We start from the raw sequence: 20,210 nt of genomic DNA on the forward strand, positions 1-20,210 counted from the left end.
GGCAGAAGATGGAGATCTAAAGAGGTCCCCACTGAAAGACAGGCAAGACAAACACAGATGCACCAAGTTAGGCGGCAGTCATCTGCACACATTGCACAGCATGATGCCTACTATTCAGTCAATCCACAGCATCAGAGGTGGATGTTGGTGGTGGTATGACAATAGAGGTTGAACTTTCCACCAATATTCCATAATGTTTTGTGTTTGTAACATTGGCAGAAGGGCAGCGTGACAGAATAGTGTCTGACATGGAAGTATGGATGAAGCAAAGATGTGTCACTGAATTCCTCCGTGCAGAAAAAAATGGAACCCATCGACAGTGAAGTTCTTCACTGAGAGAGTGGTGAGGAGCTGGAACAGGCTGCCCAAAGAGGTTGTGGATGCCCCGTCCCTGGAGGTGCTCAAGGCCAGATTGGATGGGGTCCTGGGCAGCCTGGTCTAGTATTAAATGGGGAGACTGGTGGCCCTGCCTGTGGCAGGGGGTTGGAGATTCATGATCCTTGAGGTCCCTTCCAACCCGGGCCATTCTGTGATTCTGTGACATCCGTGGATGCTTGCTGAATATTGATGGAGACCAATGAGTGGATGTGAGCACAGTGAGGCTTTGGATGGTGCATTTCTGCTGTGATGACAGCAACAGTGGGTCATCTCTGCCGGTGCAGATTGTTACGATCGTGGTACGCAGGCTCTTATTCACCACTGGAGAAAATGCACAGCTAACGGTGGTTACGGTGTTGAAACGGAGCGCTTTGTAGCTGATTATTTTCTTTACCCTGTAGCCTGCTTGTTCTCTTTGTACCTGCTGCCGTTTGCACGGCAGCCATCAGGCAGCATTACTGCATTATTTCCAGCCCAGCGCCCTCCACCCCCACACAACCCCGACCCCACACGCCCCCACCCGCGCGGGGCGGGGAGAGGAGGCAAGGCAGGAAGGCAGGCCCCCTCGCACGGCGCTCCTCCCCGCTCCCGGCGCAGTCCTCCAGCCTTCCCGGCGTGCCCCGCGCTCGCCATAGAGCCGAAGCCCGGCCCCGCCGCTCTGCTCGCCCCGTGCGTGGAGGCGGCGCGGCCGCGGCGACATGGCGGGCGTGGGGCAGGCGGACGGCGAGGCGGAGAAGCACCTGAACGGCGAGCTGCCGCCGGAGCCAGAGGACAGGGACGGCGCGGCGGGGCCGGGCGCGGAGGATGGCGCCAAGAAGAAGCGCAAGAAGAAAAAGAAGGGCAAAGCGGGCCCCGCGGGTAGGGGCCGTCCGCCGGCGGGCCGGGTGCCGCGGGCCGGGGGAACGCGGCGTGGGTTCGCGGCCGGAGGGCCGGGGGGAGCTGCGGCCGCTGGACTCCGGGGACGGACGGAGGGAGGAAAGGAAGGTGCGAGTGCGCCTCGTTTCCTCGCGTGCCCTGAGGAGAAAGGCGTCAGCGTGCTGCTGGGAGAGCCGTCCGCGTGATGGTGGAGGCTCTACGCGGGGAGCTGCGGCGGGTCTGGGCGCGCGGCGCCGGGCAGGGCAGCGCGGCGGGGCGGTGTCTGCGCGGCGCCTTATCGCTCGGCAGCAGCCCGGCCGCGTGGGGCTCAGCGCGGAGGGAGAAGGGCTCGGGAGCCTCGGGCCGCGGATCTGCGCGGCCCTGCGGTCTCACGCGCTGGATCTGCTTGAAAATAGCCCGCGCGTCTCTGTTTCGGTGTCTGTAGGATGGCTGCGGCGCGGTATCGTAGAGAAGGTTTGGGGGATGTAGCTACTAACGTGGAGCTCTACTTTTATTGTACGTCGTGCTTTAATTTGACCAACAGGACAAGAAACAGATAAAGAAGTGGAAGGTGCTCTCGATGATGTAGCAAAACAGTTGGATAAACAAGTGCTGGAGGAGAAGGACAAAGATGATGATGATGAAGGCAAGTGTCACTTCATTCTTTCACTTGGCGCTTTAGTCTGAACCACAGAACCACAGAATGGCCCGGTTGGAAGGGACCTCAAGGATCATGAATCTCCAACCCCCCTGCCACGTGCAGGCCACTAACCTCCCCATTTCATACTAGACCAGGCTGCCCAGCACCCCATCTAATCTGGCCTTGAGCATCTCCAGGGACGGGGCATCCACAACCTCTCTGGGCAGCCTGTTCCGGCACCTCACCGCTCTCATAGTAAAGAACTTGAACCTACTCCTGGACTCTGTCTTAACAAACCTACAGAGCCCGGTGGTTTATATTTGTGTATGTCTTGTATGCATGGGTCTGTATATCTTTTGCTACAGTTGAGCTGTCAGGCATCCATAAATGCGTAAAAAAAACACCCTAGGATAACAGCTTTGTTAAAGCTGCTTGTTTTCAAGGATCCTGTTACTGCAGAGAAATGTTACGGCACGCTATAAGTCATTCTCTTTTGTATTACTGTGGGCAATATGAAGCTATGTTCCAGTTTATATCTCTTATTCTTGGTTCAGAACAAAAAAAAAAAACAAAGAATGTGAGGGAGCTCATTAATTAATATCGTAGAGTCTTTACCAGTGACTGCACATGCTGTGTGTAATGCTGATTTGTCATTAGAACTGACCTGGGGAGGAATGAATACGTAAGCAAGGTGAACGCCTTGTGTGCTGCCAGTGCTGCACAGCTGTTCTGAGTACCCTTGGAGTGTCCAGTACTAAAATCCAGGTTGGATGCCCCTTTTTTGTAGTACTATCAGCTTTAAAAAAATAATAATTATATTTCATTTACTTTAATGAATGACGTTAAATGAAAATAGACCTTTTAAAAATGCATTTCTCAAGTTAGTTGTTTAGTTTCCTTTTTGTGAATTAGCATTAAAAGTGGATTCAGCATCTTAAAATGTGCCTTATTGTTCTACTAACAAAACTTCTTAGTAAACTGTTTTTGGGATTTGCCATTTAAAGGAAAAAATTAGGTGCAGAAATTTAATAATGTTCAGACTTCAGTTTAGTTTAAAACTGTTTATAGCATTTGGTTCTGGTACTAATTTGGTTTAGAATATATTCTAATGGCTTATTTCTTCTAATGCTATATTTTAGGTTATGGAATTGAGAGATAATCTGACATATGCTTTGCCTTTATTGCCACTGAAGTAGGCAGTATTGAGGAGGCTACTGAACATTTTGTACTATTAAAAGAATTCCAGATGAGACATGAGCTCCATCTCAGGAGAAATAAGATTTCATCTGCAAATAACAGTGCTGTGTTCTTTTGTGCTTTTTATACTATCATCAGTTAGCATTACAGTATTAGAAAGTATTCAAAAACAAAAAATGCAAAGTGATGGTGTCACTGAAGTAGTAAGCTTTCTATTTTCCTCATATTAAATCCTGGTATATTTTTGAAAAAGAACACTATTTTTTCATGAAAAAAATATGCTGTCTTATGAGACAGCTCTGTGTTGTGCCTGTACTGGTACTCACAATTTGCCATTGTAATGTGTAATCTTAGAGGTGTCCCTTAAAGTGTGATGCTGCCTTTAGATAAAAACCAGTAATGTTCCCCTTTTTATCTTTATGTTCTTTATAAGCCCAAAGCCCTGTGGCCTCAGAAATAAGTCTCTGCTTCTTGAAATCTGGGAGCAATTAGGAAGTGCTTTTCAGATTTCCGTGGCTGTGTTAATACGTACTGAGAGATAACATGTATGCACGGTAGTAAGTTATTAATATCTACACCACAATGGCATAAGGATGGGCTTCGGTTTCTCTAATTTCCTCAGTTGCTTTTCTGGCTAAACAAGCAGAAGACAAACGGATATTGGTCAGTTGCAGTAGTAGTGTTCCTGGCAGCACAGTTAGTCTGCAGCAATCTTCAAGGACGTGAAGGCATAGCCCGGTTAGTTTTGCTTACAAATGACAAATTCCTGTGCAGCGATGTACAAAAAAGCCACAATAAGCAAATGGCAACAATGATAACGTTTAAGAAAGGAATGCTGTATTTTTTAATTTTTTTTTTTTTTAATCAGTTTAGGCCTAAGGATTGCAGGTGCGGGGGGAAACAAATCTAAAACTCACTCTTGGAATTAACTGGAGTCACATCTAAAATGCAACTCAAGGTCAAAAGAATTGTGGCAAAGGTACCACATCATAAAGAATTAATATCCGCGCTGTTAAGTGTTGCCAGCTGCCTATGAAATGCAGTGGGATGGAGGTTCTGGTCGTCTGGACTGCATTGTGGTTAAAAAGTATTTATGCTTTCAAGTTTGGGGTTTTATTTATTTATTTAAATAAGAAAATATTTAATGATAAAATGAGCATGGGATAGGCACATCTCTGAAATTTGCCCCAGCTGCAAGATTACAACAATCACTGCTATGCGGGTACTTGAACGGCACTGACCATCACTTGACATCTAGTGTATCAAGTGTTGATGTGTTTATTTTAATAAACGAGCAAATAGGAGTTTCAGTATGAATGTATTCAAATAGTAATGCTTGGGCTAGATTGACTCCTGAAGTTCTCCTAATTTTGATTTTCACTTCAATAAAAATAAATGTTGTATGTGCAGAAGAGTAGAACGTATAGCATTTTTACCCATGAGCTTATTTCAGAATGGTTATTTGAGAAGGTTTAGTTATCTGCTAGCACAGTAGATAAATACTGAGCATTAGATGCAGCCATATGTGAAGTCCACAGGGTTATTGTTAGCACCCAAGTGTGAATGTAACATGGCTTGGTTGATTCCTGGCGTTGGCACGCCGTGTTGTGTGAAAGCCTCCAAGAGGTACATATCCCACAGCCAGTGCTTTCACTCAGTGCTTGTTGTGACTCTTATCTGCTGTCTGACCTCCTTCTGACTTGTATGCTGTTATCTTTCCTTGTTGCTGGCTTTTTTTGGTAGTGTTTTACATCAAGTTCCTTCAGCTGAAGCATAGAAGATGTGTTTGTAACGGTGGTGTTCCCAGCTTTTTGTTAGCTGTGTCTAACACAGTTTTCTCATGTCTTTCCTCAACTCCACGCATCTTTTGAGGTGGATGAAGAAAAGAGGTATTGGAAGTAGGAGTTCCCAGAAACTTTTTCCGTGACTGGTAATAGGCTCAAGTCATCAATTTTGGAAGAGTTTTCTTAGATCTGTGTTTTGTATAAGGACTGAAAATGCTAATTATTTGGTTGCAGCTTCTAACTGTCTTTATTTAATCTATTAAATTTTACTGTGAAAGAAATGTTTCCAGATTATCCAGATGGTTTTGTTTATTGTTCAGAATTGGTTCTTTGTTTTACATTCATCTGAATGTTTTATTTCTCTGTAGATGGAGAGGGTGAAGGAGATGGAGCAGCAGGGAAAAAGAAGAAGAAGAAGAAAAAGAAGAAAGGACGTAGGTATCAAACAGAAAGTGAAAGATAAGCTGTGCATAATTTTTTTGCTAAGCCTGTACTCTTTTTGACACTTTTGGGTCTGTAGGCTAAGTTTTCTTCTCTGTAGTATCCCTGAATGCCTCCTTAAGTGTTGGCCAAGTTAAGTAATATGAGGGCACGATGATGTGATATCCTCTGGGTAGAAGCCCAAGTTCTGAAAAGAAGATCTTAAGTAGTGTGTGTTGTTTAACCTTCAAGTTTGAAATAAGATGCTTAGAATTTCTGGTTTGCCATGGATAACGCTTTTAAAAATTGTACCCAACAGCTAAGGTTCAGACAGATCCACCTTCTATTCCAATATGTGATCTGTTTCCCAGCAACATATACCCAAAGGGAGAAGAATGTCAATATCCACCAACTCAAGATGGGTAAGTATTTCAAGTGTAGAATATTATGCAATTCAGCACATTCAGATGACAGTAACTTTTGCTGTGCAACTAGATGGGCAAATTCAAAAGCGAGTTGTAATGTGCTTTTTTTCCTTCTTTAAACTGAATCATCTAATGACTTGCTGAATAGAAGTCTTCAGGCCAGAACTTCAGGGTCTTCTGTCTCTATTCCTTTGGTTATGCTGTAGTCTCTAGGAACAGAATTGCCCTGAGGTGGGAATCCTTGAGACCAAGGGTCCGACAGGATGAGAAGTAGACAGCTTGCAGAACTTGGTATAAATTAGGACTGGCTGAAGGTTTGAAATTTAGTGAGATGACAAAGTTCTACATAACTATCTCTCTATTGCATGACAGATGGATTTCGTTTCATTCCTTTATTTCCCCTTTTCCTGCTTCTTATTAAAGAAATAAAACATACCCTGAGGGAGGAGAAACTGTATAGAGAGTGTCATTTACTGACTGGGAACATGGTTATGTAGCTGGGGTTTTTTGTTTGTTTGTTTGTTGGGTTTTTTTGAAGGCTTGTTTTTCCCCCTCCCCTACATAATGCTTTCAGTGTCTGATTTGATCCAAGTGAAAGTCAATTCCCTGGTTAACAAGATTCTTCCTACATGTTAATCTTCCCCCTACCCCTCCCCAATTAAATGAGCTCCTTTGTATCAACCCTCCCAGATAATCTGAATAGTGCAATGCTCAGTAGTTTTCTTAGCTGTGAACTGTTACTGAGGGGATTTTTTTTTTTTCTTTTTAATTACTCCTGCCTGTGTTTCCACAAATCAAATTGCTAACTTTAGGTTTGGAGTAGTAGAGAGTTTAAGCAGTACTGAGACAGATAGTGAAAATGCTTCAAATCTACTTTAAGTTAGGGCTGTTTTGTAGCTCATAAACAAAGACTGAAAATAAAGCTGAATCTTAGATGGGGAAAAAATGGCTCTATAGAAAATGTTGACGTCTATTTGATGGTTTTCATAAAAATTTCCAAGTGTAAAGCACTCCTGTCTATCCTATGCAATATAAAGAAGGAAATCCTGTATGCGAGTGTCCTGTAGCCTTGTTGGCCTCTTTATTTTCTGTTTTAAAGATCTTAAAGGTGGTAACAGATACAGAGCAGTACACTTGCATGCTGCAAGCTCCCTGCTTTCTTGTGGACTTCTATTCTTAGGTCACTAATTAGCATTTTGTCATTAATGTTGTTTATTCCTTTTAATTGTTACCTTTGTGCTGTACCTCTTACATTTTATTTTCAGAAATGGGAGGGAATAAAAGATCTTAAAATATCTCTCTTTTTCCCTGAAACTATTGGAGTGAGCAAAGGAGACGACTTACTTATTACAGATAATTTTGTCCTAAGTTTTAATCTGGATGTTTGAGATATTAAAAAAAATAATAATAATTGTGCTTCCCAAATGGATCTGTGATCAGACTAAAGAGGAAAAGGTAGAAGTCCAAGTGGCATCTTCTGCACTTTGCTTCTCCTTGTTTGCATATATATGTAGATATTATTCTTAGTGACACAGGAATTATGTGCAATGTCATTAAACAGGCAATAACTTCCACTAGCTTACTATGTCAGAGATTTACATCTTAAAGTACTACCATTTCCTTATTTCCTTATGCTTTGTTAGGAGGTAGGGTGTAGCAGTTGAATGAGTTTCCTAATTTTTCCTATGTAAAGCATTGTGGAAGGTCATTTCTTAACTTGTTTGTAGGGAGAAGGAATTAGCTTGAATTGCACAAAAGTCTGAATGAAAACACCAAGTGTAACTCTAAAAACTTTCCATGAACCTGAATCAAAACTCTGGAGAAAGAAGTTAAAACAAAGAGAGGGGAGTAGATGAACAGCACTTTCAAAAATATTTTCCAATGGTAATGTTTTCCAATGCTTTTTATTGGTTGTTTAAAGCCAATGCCCATTTCTCACGGAGCACATGCAGTATAGTTAGGAGTGCAACACATTGTGTTCAGGTACAAAAGTATGGCTTCGCTTCTTTGAAATTAAAGTTAATTTTTGAGGAAGCCTTCTCTTTAATGACTGCAATTTGATCACAAGGTGTGTTCATATTTATAAATGACTGTCTTCTTAGTGTGCACAGTGATAGGGGCCTCACGTGGTAGTCCTGAAGTGCTGATTGAGGAACAGCCATTTCAGTGTCTCTATATACTTGTTACAAACCTCATTAGATTCTTGTGTGCCCATTTCTTGATGTTGTTCACGTCCCTCTGGATGGCGTTCTTCCCTTCTGTTGTGTCAGCTTCACCACTCAGCTTGGTCTCATCAAATTTTCTAATTTAAATGTTTTAAATATATGAATTCTATTATGCTTCCGCAATTTAGATATTAAAATCTCATGGACCTGCTTCAGCATTTCCTAGCACAAGTAATTGTTTATATTAGTGGCTGACACTAGTGGCAGAATATCTCCTACTCTCAATGATAGTTTTGTTTTTTTAGTATTGGTAAGGCATTTCTGTGCAGCTTCTGCTATTCTCGCTGAGATGGGGAGGGTTTTGTCTTTGCTTTCAAAAAGATTTGTGCTTCTACTCTGAACTCTCGATCACAAAATCATAGAATGGCTACTTTCTAAATTACTCATCAACCTAGAATTGCATATATTCTACAAGAAGTTGAACTAGAAATGGGTATCATTGAATTTTCAGGAGGAAGAATATTAGAAAATCAATTTTTATATTGACAGTGGGTTAAGCTTTGATATTTTTGTAGCTTGGATATTGAGCCCTGTTTAAAGGCTTGTGCTTTGTTTAAAAGCTGAAACGATTTCATGAAGGGCAGAAAAGCTAAAAGCAGTGTTTCATGATGCACATGATGTAAGCTGGCAGAAGAAATTATTGTTCCTGCTTGCTTGTTTCTGTCCCTTGTGCTATTATCTTTTTTATTAAAATAATCTGAGGAAATTGGTTTCCAGGATTCATATCTTTGACCACTAACATTAATTTGTAGCACAATCCTGTAAAGAGTTGCACTAGTGAGAACTGGAAACTCTGAACCCGAGTGAAAAGGTGGGAACAAATGGCTTGGAGCAGAAAGGTGGTCTTCTTACGCTGAGTTATGTGGTAGCCAGCACACTGAGAAGCTCCTCAGAGAAGATTATCTACAGCTGTATCCATTGGAAGATGTAATGTTTGGTGTGAGACCTTTGGTTGGTTGGGTTGGTATTTATTTTTAGGTTTTCACCTCCCCCATGCCATATGTCCTGACCCAAGCAGGACTTCTGGTAGCTGCCTTTCTTGAGCTCCCAGCTGAAAGCTGCACAGCTTTGGCAGCAGAAAACTTTGGGTCTTGACAGTATATATTGCAAAGTAAAGGCTGTTTCATCCCCTAGTTATCCTGCACAAAGTGACTGTGCACCAAAATAGAGTGAGAAGTTTTCCTGCCAGTTTGCTGGAGTTTGCACTGCAGTCCATTGCTGCTGATGGAGCACTGCCCAGACTCCTACCAGGGAGTGATCCTCGCTGCAGTCTGGAGCAGTGAGCAAGGACCTGTGAGTCCCTCTCCCTACACTTTTCTGCAGCCTGCTTTTTCCATCTTGTTGTGCCATGACAGCTGTACTGGCAGTAGTCCAGTTTCCAAGTGCAGTAAGCAAGCTGGTGTTTCAGTCTCTTGCTTATTTTGGTGGAATTTTTCAGTTTTAAAGCAGATCCTGTGAGTTAAGAGCAGTATGTGGTGCTTGTTAGAACAAGAAAGAGAACAGTAATCATGGAATTTCTCCCTTTACACTGCTTCAGATTTGTTTGAAGGTTATCTCTTATTTTGTAGTCAAAAGAGTGGTCTTTTATCAGGGTTCTGATGGATGATAGAGTGCTGAAATTACCTTTTTTCTCTTGGAATTGTAGTTGTACGGTCTCTTGAAGAACAAAAAAGAAAAAAACCCTTCAAACTAACGTTACATTTAGTCTTTAGAATGATTCTTGTATTTGATCTGTCAAACTATCAAAGGGCTGGAGTTCCAGGAGAGTAGTGTTCTCTTGGAGCAAATGTTGATGTGCTGTCCAGCAAATACAGAAAGTGACTTCCTGGCACGTCTCACATCAGCTCTGCTCTGCATCAAGAATTGTTACCTGAGTATGATGAGGTTGGGTGGAAGTATCAAGCTCAAGGTAGAGTTGTGGGCTGATTGGTGCTGATTTTATAGGTCTCTTCCATCTCTTTGAGGATGGTTGTGCATCCTTCGACAATACTCTGGGGTTTTTTGTGAGGTTTGAAGGTAAGGCTTTTAATAATGTAAAAGGGAGTCATTTTGGCTCGTGATATGAGTTCGTTTTCTATGTATACATTTATTTTTTTTTTTTTTTTGTCTTGCAAAGTTATCAGCTTTCACAGGTGTCAGTATGTGGTGCTGATTAATTCTTACAGCCTTCCTTTATTCTGAAGATTTTATAAATGGGGATCTTTTCTGTTGCATGGGAGTGTAGGCCTGACTGATCAACCAAACACTTTGCAGTGTAGACAGAAGTTGTAATTGCTACTGTGGTTATGCTTATAGTAACTTTTCATTTTTTGTGTTTTATTTTGAAGGCGGACTGCAGCTTGGAGAATAACTAGTGAAGAGAAGAAAGCTCTAGACCAAGCTAGTGAGGAGATCTGGAACGATTTTCGGGAGGCTGCAGAGGCACACAGACAAGTGAGGAAATACGTTATGAGCTGGATAAAACCTGGGATGACAATGATAGAAATCTGGTGAGGACACAGATCTTCTCAAAGACCTGTGCTATTGATGTTTCTTCTTTCTCCACTGCAGGGAGGGATTTGGTCTCAATTTTGTGTACTTAATTGACTGTGTTATGATCGTTGTGGGGGTTTATGTTTTGAAATAAGCAACCAGTATACCTTCTTATTTTCTTAAAATGTTCTCCTATATCATATCCTTAGCTTATACAGCTTTACGGGACCTGGGATTGTACTGATTTTCAAACAGCTTTCAGATATATTAATTTGAGCATGAGCTTATTTTAGTTTTCTTTGGTCTTGCCACTCTTGCATCTGAGTTAGGCAGCGGTGCTGAGAGAAGCACTGATAGCAGTAGCTATTCTGGAATTGTAAGTGAAGTGCTGTGTGGACAAGCAGTGTAGGTGCAGTCTGAGACTGGAGTGGGTTAACAGACATGAAAATTGTATGGGTGTACGTGGAGTGCAGGGCAGGTAGATTCAGTCTATGTTTTGTCTTCCCTGATGAATGTTCTCAGCTGATAAGAAATAGCTGAATGAATTACTTAAAGTAAATGTGGTCAAGGTCAAGTTCAAAGAAATAATTTGCCCAGACTGATTCTCTTTACACTTCCAACTGTTCCTTTCTCTGTTCCTGCGTTTATCTAGAGTGAATGTCTACAGTCCCAAGTACTACACAGCTCCAGAGCAGTTTAGCTACCAAAATTAGGTGCTTTCAGCCTGATATAACTGAGGACTGTGCTGACAAGAGTAAGATAGAAAGAAAGCTTATCAGAGCTGAGCCCCTAAGGTAACTGTGAAGGTAAAGGAAAGAAATAATATGCCGTCAGGGAAAGTGAAAGACAAACAGCTGCCTTAGTAATCATTATTCAGGCTGAGACAAATCTGTCATGTTGAGTTACATAGTTTGACTGTTTGAGTTATAAGCAATAATTTTCTCAAAACATGACTTTTCTTTGTGGAATACTTAGAGCTGTGGGGACTTACCTATTAAAATAAGCTCTTTTCTTTTTCCAGACTGCTCTGAGTGAATAGCATTCTTAAATGAAATCAGAATATGCTGCACTGATACGAGTTGCAGTTTACATCATTCACTGCAACTACAGGGGTGGTATGCACTGATGGACATGCATCTGTAGTCTTCCAGTGGCTAAAAGCTGGAGAATAGACAAAAACCAGGGACAAATGCTGGTCTTGAAAGGTGTTGTTATATTGTAGTTATTCCTTCAATTTAATATACATATAGTCCTTCTTTAAATTGATACTTTTTTAAAGTAAATGAGAGAACTACACTATTTTAACAATTACCAGGGTATAACTTTGAGGAAGAAGAGCAAGGCATTTTATTTGCCCAAACTTCAGTTGTATAACCTCTGTTACCCTGGAAGAATGAGTTAAACATAACTTGTAAAAGAAGCATCTTTTCAATTTAGATTAAAAACAACAGCAAAGTGCTCCATTTTGCCCACTAAAGAGTAGAAGAAACAACGCAGACAACTGGGGATGGTTATCTTGTGCTTATTTTTCTAGTCTAGGGCCTTTTTCTAGTTAGCATATAAGTGCCTGAAGATTTCACATGGAAACTATTTTTTTTTCTGAGATTTTGTTCTTGTTTAATTTATTTGAAGCTGTCATAAGAAATATTAATGAAAACTCTCATGTTCTTTTTTCTTCTCTCTGCCCTTCAGTGAAAAACTAGAAGACTGCTCACGTAAGCTGATAAAGGAAAATGGTTTAAATGCAGGTCTTGCATTTCCTACCGGGTGCTCTCTGAATAATTGTGCTGCCCACTACACTCCCAATGCCGGAGATCCAACAGTGCTGCGTTATGATGATATTTGCAAAATAGATTTTGGGACACATATTAGTGGTTAGTTTTGCTTTATTAATTACAATTTTGAAAACACGTTTCAGCGCAGAAACTTCAGAGCTAATTGACTTCTGCTGCTTTCAGGTCGTATTATTGACTGTGCTTTTACAGTCACGTTCAATCCGAAATATGACAGACTATTAGAAGCTGTAAAGGATGCCACTAACACAGGAATAAAGGTATGATCAATTTGCAAATCGTCTACCAAATCTTTTACAGTAAGCTCTGCAAATATTTTCCATTTGTATTTGCACTTTATTTTCAGTGTGCTGGAATAGATGTACGTCTCTGTGATGTAGGGGAGGCCATACAAGAAGTTATGGAGTCTTACGAAGTTGAAATTGATGGCAAAACATACCAAGGCAAGTTCTTTTCTTTATGTGAGAGTAACGATTCTCAAAATACGTATATTTGTATTGTATTGAAAAGAGTTCTGTAATAGAAGTGGGGCATGAGTAACACAAATAAATATACTCTTGTCTGACATGCCGCACTCTGTAGGAATGCTCTTTGCCTGTCCTGCCAAGTCGTGTATTTTTAATAGATGAAAAGAAGGATGAGAAACTGTTTGAGAATTTACAGATAGTTTGATACCTGCCGTTTGGCTCTATTAATGGCTTTTCTCATTGTTGAAGGTGCTGGTCTTTGATAATGTTGTACTTTCACTCAGTTGGAATTTGTACAAAGTGAATGGATAATTCTGTTTTGTCCCTATGCAATATGATGGATCTGTGCTGTGCTTTTTGTATTGACTAATAGAACAAATTGCACTTGGTTAGGAAGTTGCCTGTAATATTAATGTTTTCCTTCAAAAGTGAAACCAATTCGCAATTTGAACGGACACTCGATCGGGCCGTACAGGATACATGCTGGAAAAACTGTGCCCATTGTGAAAGGAGGAGAAGCCACGAGAATGGAGGTAAGTGGAGTTCTGAAGTCTTCTTTAAGTCTTCTTTCTTTATTTCTCAACTGTCTCGGAAGGAATAACTGTCCCGTGTAGTCTTAATGTGTAGTATTAATGATCCTAGTAAATAATACCTAGAGAAAAACTTCATACTTACTGATAACTTTTGGGACTTCATCTTGGTGTCTATTAAGAAAAAAAAAAAGTACAGCCTTAATGGTGCTTTTGCATATTTATTTCTCAATACATATTCATTACTAAATGGTCTGTTGGAGTGTCGCACCTAAGAGCAGGGAGAAGAGGACAGGAAGTGAGACTTCGGGGTGACCTTGAGGGACCACGGAGGCTCCACTAAACATGCTAGGATTTGTGGGTCCTTCATGTTTTTCTTGCTCTGTTAATTCTTGGGAAGTATTTCTATCATGTTGTAGCTGTGGAAGACTTTTTGCACCTATGGTTAGATATGATAGAATCATAGAATGGTTTGGATTGGAAGGGACCCTTGGACCCTTAAAAACATCTAGTTCCAATTCCCTGCCATAGGCAGGGACACCTCCCTCTAGACCAGGTTGCTTAGAGCCCCATCCAGCCTAGCCTTGAATGCTTCCAGGGAGGAGGTATCCACAGTCTTTCTGGACAGCCCGTTCCAGTGTCTCACCACCCTCACAGTAAAGAATTTCTTCCTTAGTCTAAATCTACCCTCTTCCAGTTATCATGATACCTTTCTTGAAAAGCTTCCAGTGGTGTCCTTTGCAGATGCAAAATAATAAAGCATGTTTTTAATTAACATAAGAGGATAGATGGAGGGTGTTTGAGTAGGATTTTGGGTCAACGGAAGAGAAATAGCTCTGTGCTGCAGCAAACTGTACCCATCACAAACGTAGTATTGAAATACATAACTCAGATTTACCCACCATTTTGATGTAAGTTTGCATTCTAACAAGATAGGACTTAATTAATAGATTGGTAATACAATAAGAAGCTTTCAGTTTAGTTCTAAGCCTGACTGATGACAAGCAGTAATCACTAGTAAGCCTGTCAGAGGGAACAAGACTTTTAAGAACTGAATAGGAAGAGATAAGGGCTGAACAGTGTTGTTTTTTGAGGTAAGTCTCACTCATCATCATCCAGAAGTTGTAATTGTTGGTCACCTTAGTGATATGAGTGGAAAAAATCCATAACTTTATCTTCTTGTCTCTAAGGATGTGCAGAGAGGATAGAGTATTGGGAAAGCAAGGTGGAAGAAGCCCTTGTTTGTGCTGTACCCTCCTTGTTACACTTTGTCAGTGTCTTGTATGTACTATCGATCCATCATCAGTGTATTACTGGTGTGGAACTTACTTAACGCTTTGAGAGCTCTGAGACTGTTGTAATTGAACATCCAGGCACTGGGAAGAAGGCTCTCTTGATATATTCAGCTTCTAGAGGTTACTTAGGACACAACCTTGCACCATTAAAGACAGTACATTTTGCCATGAAGAATGTGGAGCATAGCCAGGCTCTTACTGTACTGTGCTAAGTATAGCACCAAACTGCAACCTCGTGAGTTCTTTGTGACAGAGGAGCACAGCCTCTGACAAGCTTTATTCTGAAAAAGAGGATGGGAATTTTAGTGATAACATTTGTATGTGGGTTGGTTTTCTGCCTTTTTTTTCTTTTATTAGAGCAGCTGAATATTCAATGACATCTCTAAGAGTTTGTCCTTAGTTTGAGGCCTGTGTTACTGTTTTTCATATGACTTCTTATTTTGAGTTGTGGTTTTTTTTCCAGGTAGTCTGATGAACTGAAAGACCCAGTTCCTGTTGTCAGTGTTTGATGCCCTATCCTTTGCTAACCCCTTTTGCAGACCTACAACCAATTGTATGTGAATGTACTTGGCAGTTTCTAGAATGACATTTCAGGATGCTCTTAGTCACAATTTCAATTATTTGTAGATAGAGATCACCTTCATTTCTTGAAGAAATTAATCTGATGCAGTGGAAATGAGCAGGTGAAGGTTTTATACTAGCAGCTGTTAACAGAAAATTCTTGCAGAAGTTGGGGAGCAAGTTCTTCAGTGCAGGAAGTGTTTGTGATCAGCATTTATGTGCTCTGTCAAAACAGTACATTTCCTAGAGGACTTCCCTGCAAATAAGAAAGGAGAATTACTTTCACCCAGCAAACGTTTCACAGTAGGATGTCCTTTCTTAGCTGTTTTACATGTACACTTCAGCAACATTCAACTGCAGTGACTTTGACAAACTGACTAGAAACATGCTGATGTTTATGGTTGGAAAAAAAAAAATCGTAATAATAAAAGCAGCTGATTATTGAGATGTCAGTGAATTCTCTGCATGGAATCTCCATATTGAAGTTTTCCTCTAATTTGATGATTGAATCTATTTCCATTTGATTACTTCTATTCATAGGTAATACTGAGATGATTACATCACAGTGGTTTGGTCGCTTACTTTCACATTGTAACGCGTTACCTTTTTTCCCTTGTCTTTCTTTCTTAGGAAGGTGAAGTGTATGCTATAGAAACCTTCGGTAGCACAGGAAAAGGTGTTGTTCATGATGATATGGAGTGTTCTCATTACATGAAGAACTTCGATGTGGGACATGTGCCAATAAGGTTGGGTTGTTGTTTTGTTTACTGTACTACCCTCTCTGGATTCAGATTTTGTACGATACTGGTTCTTTGATTAATAATAATGCTGTCAAAGGTGCGTGTTACGAAATGTGCTCTGATTGTACATCTGAAATAACATGGAACTATTCCAAAGTCTCTGGAAATGGAGAAGATGCATGGTCATTGGTGATTTTGATCATTACGGTGACTTACAGACCTCGTTGTTCTTTTAGTCTGTATATATCACAAAATCACACAGAATCACAAAATGGCCCAGGTTTGAAGGGACCTCAAGGATCATGAATCTCCAACCCCCCCTGCCACAGCAGGGCCATCGACAATATAAAATGCATAGATTGATTAATTAATAATAAATCAGTGTCTGTGTTATGGTTGTATGCCATAATCCTTGTCTTAGTGTTGTTCCCAGAACATATCAGTTATTCAAGGTCACTCGTTCTGTTTGTGAAAACATTGAGTGGTTTTTAAGTTCCAGTTTTGGTGTATTGCTCTAAAATGAAATGGGACATTTGTTGTTGGTTTTTACTGAGAAGTATTTCTGCATTTCTAAGACTAGTGCTTTGTGAACGGAAAGCTGTTATGGTTAAGAAGGTTAAGAAACAGTAGGTTTCTGAGATTTCTGTTCTGTCTCCATGGAACAACGCAGTAGTATGAAAAAGAGGGAGTGTGAACGTACTTCAAGTAAGGGCTGGAAGAATAATTCCTGTCATTGCGTTTCACTTGGCTTCAGTAGTTAGATGACGATGTGCTCACACTGTAACTTCCTCCATTGGAAGGAATTAGAAGACGTTTGGAGCATTCAGGCTCGTTTGGAAAGACGTCTTTCTGCAGCGGGAAGATGCACTTTGTCTAGTGACCACAAGATCTGATGGGTGTAGAAAGGCATCGCAAGGCTTAGCGGTCTTAAAATACTTTGAAAACCGAACCTTTTTAATAACCTGTTCTTATTTCCGTAGTGAATGCTTGGTGGTGATGCCTCTTTGTCTGAAGAGTGTTGTTCTTCCTTCCCTTAGGCTTCCGAGGGCGAAACACTTGCTAAACGTCATCAATGAAAACTTTGGTACTCTCGCCTTCTGCCGCAGATGGCTGGATCGCCTGGGGGAGAGCAAATACCTGATGGCATTGAAGAACCTGTGCGACCTGGGCATCGTGGATCCTTATCCTCCCCTGTGCGACATTAAAGGCTCGTACACAGCACAGTTTGAGCACACCATACTGCTGCGTCCGACGTGCAAAGAGGTTGTCAGCCGAGGCGATGACTACTAAACTGAAAGCCACCTCAGCACCTTTATACACTAGGCTTTGTTGGAACGTACTATACCAGAATTAATTTGCAACGTATTGTCTGTTTTAACAGTGGACTGATGTAATACTTTCCATATTTGGAAAGGAAGTAATTTAATCAAAGGCAAATCTTCTAATGTAACTAACCAAGGAAAAAGCTTTCAGGCCTTTAGAAATATTTCAAAAGTTACTTATTTTTTCTGTTCAGGGAAATACGTGCTATAAAGCTCAATTTTTAGTTTGGAATGAGTTATACATTTTGTTTTGAACATTTATGAAAAAAGATGCTTTTCAAATATTTATATTACCATATTCCTACTTGAATGCTTTGAATGACTACACCTGATTTCTGCACCTAAGTCCTCTATGATATTGCCTTTTAAACTTCCTGGAATCCATTTTGTAAAAAAATAAAGACAAATTTTCAGATCTAAAAAATATATATACTTTTTAGAAGTCTGGTTACAATTCTGGTCAGGAGTCTGCTGGGAAACTGCTCTATTAAATATTTTACAAACTTGACTTGCCATTTCTTGTCTTGAAATTGGACCTGCCTTAGTACAAAACCCTGCATTTTATTGTTGTGGTGGCGAAACTCTGGTAGCAGTGGGGGCTAAAAAAGGGTGGCCTTGCTGATATGAGATCCCACTGCAGCTGTGGATCAAGGACCCAGTGCTGGCTAAAGCTGAGCTTGATGAGAAATGTTGGTTGTACATCCAGGATAACGATTAAAAGGCTGAAGTGCTGTGTAGCAGTTGTGAGAGTGAGAAAATGTGGGAGAATCCCTCATGGACACCAGGGTCAGCGAAGGAGAGATTCTCCAGGTGTCAGAGCAGGGAATGCAGACTGTCTCACATAGAGGACAGCAGAGGAACGACGAATCTGTACCTGCAGCCTGAGGAGGAGGAGCCCAAGCTGGAACGGGTGGATGTGACCTGAAGGAAGCTGCAGCCTGTGGAGCTCTGCAGCAGCAGGCTGTCTGGTAGCAACTGCGGCCTCTGGGGAACCCACGCTGCAGCAGTGCTTGAGAACTACAGCCTGTGGGAGGCCAGTGTAGGAGCAGCTGTGAAGGACAGCGTGCCGTGGGAGGCACCTCACACTGGATCAGAAGAGCATCAGGAAGAAGGAGTGGCAGAGGTAAGGAGCTGACAGAAGCTCTTATCTCCGTACCCCTGTGCTACTCGAGGGAGGAGGCAAGAGAATGGAGATTGAAGTTGAGCCTGGGGGGAAGTATTTTCAGTTTGCTTCTAGTTTTTCTAGTTTTCATCTTCCTGAAACTGAGTTTGCCTGTGACTGTAACTTGAGAGTGAGCTCCCAGTCCTTATCTCAACCTGCAAGTTGTCTCTTGGTATTTTCTTCCTGTGTCTTGCTGAAGGAGGGGAGTGAGTGTCACTTGATGTGCACCTGATGGGCCAGAGTACCTAAGCTGCTTAGTAAGTAGCGGCGTCAGTGCTGAGATACGGGGTGATCAGTCATCAGCATTTTCCAGGACAGAATATGACAACAGAAGTAGAGATACGTGATATGATTTAGTTTTGAGTGTGCCAGTCTTCAGTTTTGACTATTCTCTGTATTGAAATATGTCAGGTGATTTCTGTGGACTCTTGCTGTTACCTGCAGTGCGCAGCTTCAGACTGAAGTCAACCTGTAAGTATTATTTTCTACCTCCTTGTATTCTTTGCCCTTTTGCTCAGTGTGAAATTGCTTTTGTGTGATTCCCAGTCCCCTTACAGTATGTGTTAGATTGGACGAGTTGTGGGGAAATGAAAATGTATTGTTTTGTTGTTTTTTCTAACTGCTGGAAGATTTCTCATACTAACCTGGAATATTTGGTATCTCCTTGATGTGCTGAACAGCTGGGGAATCTCAAGGGTAAAGATGTATTAAACCCTATAGGTCAGGCCTCGGTCACAGTGGATCTTCCAGCACTGCATATTCACGTATATGTATGACTGGCATATCCATTTTTTCCATTTTTACTGCTAACAAAAACGACAGCTGCTTTAACAGATCAGTGTCATTTAACAGAATGGTGTCTTAAGTGAATCTGTTCAGGAAGCAGGGGGAGCTGCTCTTTGTAGTGACAGCCTTTATTTATTTACAGAGCTCATATTTAAAAATATGACTTATCAAAAGGCAAAGGAAGAAAGAAAAGCTGCATTTCTTTAAAGCCTCAGCATGTGAACGGATGCTTAGAGAGGGGAGCAGTGTCATGTACTGCCTGCATAGTAGACTTAAATACCTGGGTTTATTTTTTTTTCTTGGTATATTGTTAAATCTCAGCATAATCTGTGGAAACGGATGAAACTGAATCCTGACACGTGCATTTCTGTCATTGCCATTTGAGAGTACCGGCATTCCAGCAGTGAGCTGGAAGTGCTGTGAGCAGTTTGTGGGCTCCTGACTTTCAAACGAACAGCAGCCAGGTGTATGCACTTGTATGTACACTGCAGTGTGAGAACCAGCATCGAAAGGAGCTGTGCTGAACAGGGTTGCAGGTTATGGGAGCTGATGCTGTCTTTATTTATGCTAACAGGACTGTTACTGATGTGCTTCTTGGCTCTGTTACTGCGTCCTGGTAGAGTACAGTGTTTCCAGCTCTGTTTTTGAGCTTGGATACTGCACGTGCTGCTTCAAAGGGGGAATCCAAACACACTTCAGTTCTCAGCCACTTGCCCACTAATGCCAGACTTCCTCTAGTCTCCAGCTGTGCTCAGTGATTTGTTTTGTCCCTTACATAATGTAGCAGGAAGATGCAGGCTGGCAGAATCACTTTGAACTGTGACCAGTTCTTGTCACTTCTTGGTGTTCCTACTTGCAGGCCGTTTGCTATTCCCACGGGGAAGCTGATGCCTGTGTAACTAATCCAAAAACTGCCCAGGATAGTTTGTTTCCATGCACTTCAAGTTTGTCTGGACGCTTCCTGTGCTGCTCAGCAGCTGTGTGTACGTGAGTAGGAGGTGAAAGTGAAATCCTTTCTCCTTGCACCACGTACCCGATGTATTCTTCTACTGCTTTCACGATCCTCAGGTTGCCTTTTCCTATTGCTGGCTGCAATTACAAAGCCCTGCACATACTGTCTGATAACCGGACCACACTAGATGGTCTCTTGATGAAACC

At 41.5% G+C, this 20,210-nt stretch overlaps 1 protein-coding gene across 1 annotated transcript; it reads left to right on the top strand.

Moving 5' to 3' along the window:
* Positions 1 to 975: 975 nt before the first annotated feature.
* METAP2 (methionyl aminopeptidase 2) lies at positions 976 to 17,612 on the top strand. Its single transcript, XM_085223345.1, has 11 exons — positions 976 to 1,236; positions 1,778 to 1,879; positions 5,223 to 5,288; positions 5,594 to 5,696; positions 10,252 to 10,413; positions 12,089 to 12,270; positions 12,355 to 12,449; positions 12,536 to 12,632; positions 13,086 to 13,189; positions 15,673 to 15,788; positions 16,820 to 17,612. The coding sequence occupies exons 1-11, from the start codon at positions 1,077 to 1,079 to the stop codon at positions 17,070 to 17,072; spliced, it is 1,440 nt and encodes a 479-aa protein (XP_085079471.1). The 5' UTR covers positions 976 to 1,076; the 3' UTR covers positions 17,073 to 17,612.
* Positions 17,613 to 20,210: the final 2,598 nt, after the last annotated feature.

The sequence above is a fragment of the Meleagris gallopavo genome, chromosome 1 (genome assembly GCF_905368555.1).
Source record: "Meleagris gallopavo chromosome 1, MGAL_WU_HG_1.1, whole genome shotgun sequence".
Lineage (NCBI taxonomy): Eukaryota > Metazoa > Chordata > Aves > Galliformes > Phasianidae > Meleagris > Meleagris gallopavo.

Excerpts from the sequence above, each read along its gene's own strand:
- METAP2 (XM_085223345.1), top strand. The coding sequence starts at position 1,077 with ATGGCGGGCGTGGGGCAGGCGGACGGCGAGGCGGAGAAGCACCTGAAC. Across the intron at positions 12,450-12,535 it reads CCACTAACACAGGAATAAAG|TGTGCTGGAATAGATGTACG; the intron begins GTATGATCAATT and ends CTTTATTTTCAG. Across the intron at positions 15,789-16,819 it reads GTGGGACATGTGCCAATAAG|GCTTCCGAGGGCGAAACACT; the intron begins GTTGGGTTGTTG and ends TCCTTCCCTTAG.